The 3,266-nt window shown below is 33.3% G+C and overlaps 1 protein-coding gene across 1 annotated transcript in view; it reads right to left on the reverse strand.

The window, feature by feature from the left end:
- The window catches only part of Golph3 (golgi phosphoprotein 3), a 15,770-nt gene that overhangs the window by 8,688 nt on the left and 3,816 nt on the right, over positions 1–3,266 (reverse strand). The window contains exon 2 of the mRNA XM_033758310.1: positions 1,583–1,697. Coding sequence (XP_033614201.1) covers positions 1,583–1,697 — 115 coding nt within the window. The remainder of the gene's footprint in view (positions 1–1,582; positions 1,698–3,266) is intronic.

Here is a 3,266-nt window from a genome sequence, read left to right on the forward strand (position 1 = left end):
TTTTTTTTTTGGTTTTTTGAGACAGAATCTCACTATGTAGACCAGACTGGTCTCAAATTCACAGCAATCCTGCCTCAGCCTCCCAAGTGCTGGGATTACAGGTGTGCACCACCACGCCCAGGGCACCTCCTTTTTAAATTTCTTAGCAGCCATGAAGATACTGTTACAATTAGTTTTGTTTTGTTTTGGTTTTTTTTGCAGTTAGTATTTGATAGTACACACTATTTGAAGCAACTAAAACTTGAAAAATTTTTAAAATCAGCAAGTTGGCCACAGAACTGTATACTTAACAAATTATTAAAATGGTAAATGTTACTTTATATATACACTTCACCACAATAAAAAATAACCAAAAACTTTTTTTAAATCAGCAAACTGATATATTGGGTATTTTTACTAGATAAGAAGCACACATTTTCTTAATTTAAAAGAAATGTGTTTTCTCCCTCTCCCACTCTAGATCACCTTCTCACATGCTAGCATGGCAGCTTACTCCTAATCTATGTCAAGAACAGACACCTATCCAGGTGTGGTAGCACACGTCTATAATCCTAGCACTGGAGGATCATGGCCAGCCTGAACCACATAATGAAATCCTGTCTCAAAAATCAAAAACACACACACACACAAAAAAACAAAAAACAACAAAAGAACAAATAAAGTGCCGCAGGCATGTTTAGGCACTGACCATCAACCTAAAACCCATAAATATTGTCTTAAAAAAACAAACTTACTAGGTGTTAGTGTTACGTTTTACTCAAATTGCTAATCCAAACAGACATTATTTTGACAAAATCCTAATTATACATGAATACTTTTGAGAAAAGTTTTAGACTTGTATTTTCACTGCTTAGGGAAGTGAGAACAAGGCCAAAAGCAGCCCAAATTGACCATCAAGTTCAATTAGCACTTACACTGTAAGGTTCATTCATGAAATGTTACTGAGGAAAATATAAGAAGTACATAATCATCTTAAATGTCAATCCAATCCCCTTGTGCTTTACATCAAATCCCTTTGCTCTAGGATGTGCTATTAAAAACCAACCCCAGAGGCCGGGGATTTACCTCAGTGGCACCATGCCTGCCTGGTAAGTGCAAGGTCCCAAGTTCAATTCCCAGTGCTGAAATAATACCTACCTACATATATACATACCAAGCCCAATGCACCATTCTCAGGGTAATGTCACATCAAGAGAGAGACGATGAGTGAAGCATCTAAAGATACCTCCACAGAGTAAGCTGTGGACAGTAACTCTAATAAAAATTATGGGAGTGAGCCTGGGATTTAGCTCAGTGGTTCCACCACCTGCCTTGCAAGGACAAGGTCCCAAGTTTGATTCCCAGTACAAAAAAAAAAAATATGGAGCTCCAAGGAAGAACATTACATCCCATTCAATATCTATTCATTATTAAATAACAAAGATAAAATTTTATAAAAACAAAGTCTCTGACAAACCTGCAAGTTTGCCTAAATAAAACAAGATTTTAGTTTTACAGGTTCCTTTCAAAAAGATTTTAAAATTTTTATAAACTCTAACAACTTTAAAACAATTCAACTTTTGAGTTTTACACAGCAGCTTACCACTGAGTAATTCAATCCAGTTCTGGACTGTTTCTGCGGGTTGCGTCTCCTTAACGTGCTTCAGAGCTTCATCAAGAAGAACATCCCCTGTTGGAGCATCAGACTTACAGACCACCTAAATACAAAAAATGAGAAACAATCCACTGATGCCTTTTTTCTGACATGAACTCAGTAAATGAAAATAATTATGAAATTCATTATGCTCAAAACCCCACGTTAATGAAGTATCAAAGTGCCTATTTTAAAGTTATTCTGTTAAGGAAATTCAGTGTTTAACCTAACCAGATTAGATCCAAGTGAATGAAAATAAAACTCTGCAATAATCAGTAAAGCAAAGTGCTAGGACTGTTTATATTCAATATACTTCCATTTGTTGCTACAAGTTTGGGCTAAATGATGCAGAGATTCACTATTTAGGCATTGTTAGTTCTAGAAAAATTCTTGATTAGATGAAAGAAAGCAATATATGATAAAAGTGGCATTTCATATCAGTAAAGAAACAAACTTTTCACTAAATGGCATTTAAAACAATGGCAAAGTGGAAATAAAAATTAAGACCTAGCTTCTCTGCACTTATGCCATAATAAAAGATAAAGAGTTAGGGGCCAGGGATTCAGTTCAATGGTTCTGCACACGCAAGGTCCTGAGCTTGATCCCTAGTAAACCCCCAAAAAGATAAAGTATTAAATGGGAGGAGACATAATTTTAGGGCTGAGAAAGACTTCTTCAAATTGCTACACCAGTTGTGGAAATCTTAAAGAAAATATCAAGTATTAAGTATAAAGTAGACAGATATGAGGATAAAAAATTGAAATAAAGTTTAAATACTACTAAAAATTTTTAAAAACTCATTTGGAGATAAAAAGCCCATCTTAAAGACTGGAAGAAAAATAGAGGCAGGAATAAGAAAGGAATACTATACTGCTTCATTCAAGGACTGAATTTTCATAGCCTACATTCTTTTTTTTTTTTTGGTACCAGGGATCAAACTCAGGTCCTTTCATAACCTATATTCACGGTATTAAGCTAAGCAACAAAATTTCTAGTTGAAATTCTGCAAAATCAAGTAGTATTACCTTGTTAGCTATTAAAATTTTATGTTAATATTACTTTTAAAATATGATTATCCTCTAAAAATAAAATGTCCACCTTTTTATTCAATCTCAGTGAAGGCTAAAAATTGTATATACAGTATCTATTTTTGATATCATGACCCAACATACAGTAAGAACCATATCACAAACCACAAACCTAGTAAGCTACATTTTGAAAGGATGAAGTTAATTTTAATATTTGATGTAGTCCAATACAGCCAAAATATTAACATGTAATAATATTTAAAAATTTGAAACTAGCTATGAAATAAATTTGATACTTTTCAATTAAAAAGAAATTTGAGCTGGAGAGTTAACTCAGTGGTAGAGCAAAAAACATTTTTTGAGATACTTAATATTCTTTCCCAATACTGTCTTCAAAAATCTAATGTGTCCTTGATTGTAGTATATTTCAATTTATACTAGCCACATTTCAAGTGTTCAAGTGTCTATTTCATAGAGAGACATATGGCAAGTAACTACTATACCAAATAGTACATTTTTAGTTACTGTGGTACAGGACACATTTTCATCATCAAAATGTGAGATTTTTCATGGAGAGTGCTTGCCTTTTTTTTTTTTTTTTTTTT

Source organism: Fukomys damarensis, unplaced genomic scaffold, assembly GCF_012274545.1.
Source record: "Fukomys damarensis isolate Sample0158 unplaced genomic scaffold, DMR_v1.0_HiC HiC_scaffold_1, whole genome shotgun sequence".
Classification (NCBI taxonomy): Eukaryota; Metazoa; Chordata; class Mammalia; order Rodentia; family Bathyergidae; genus Fukomys; species Fukomys damarensis.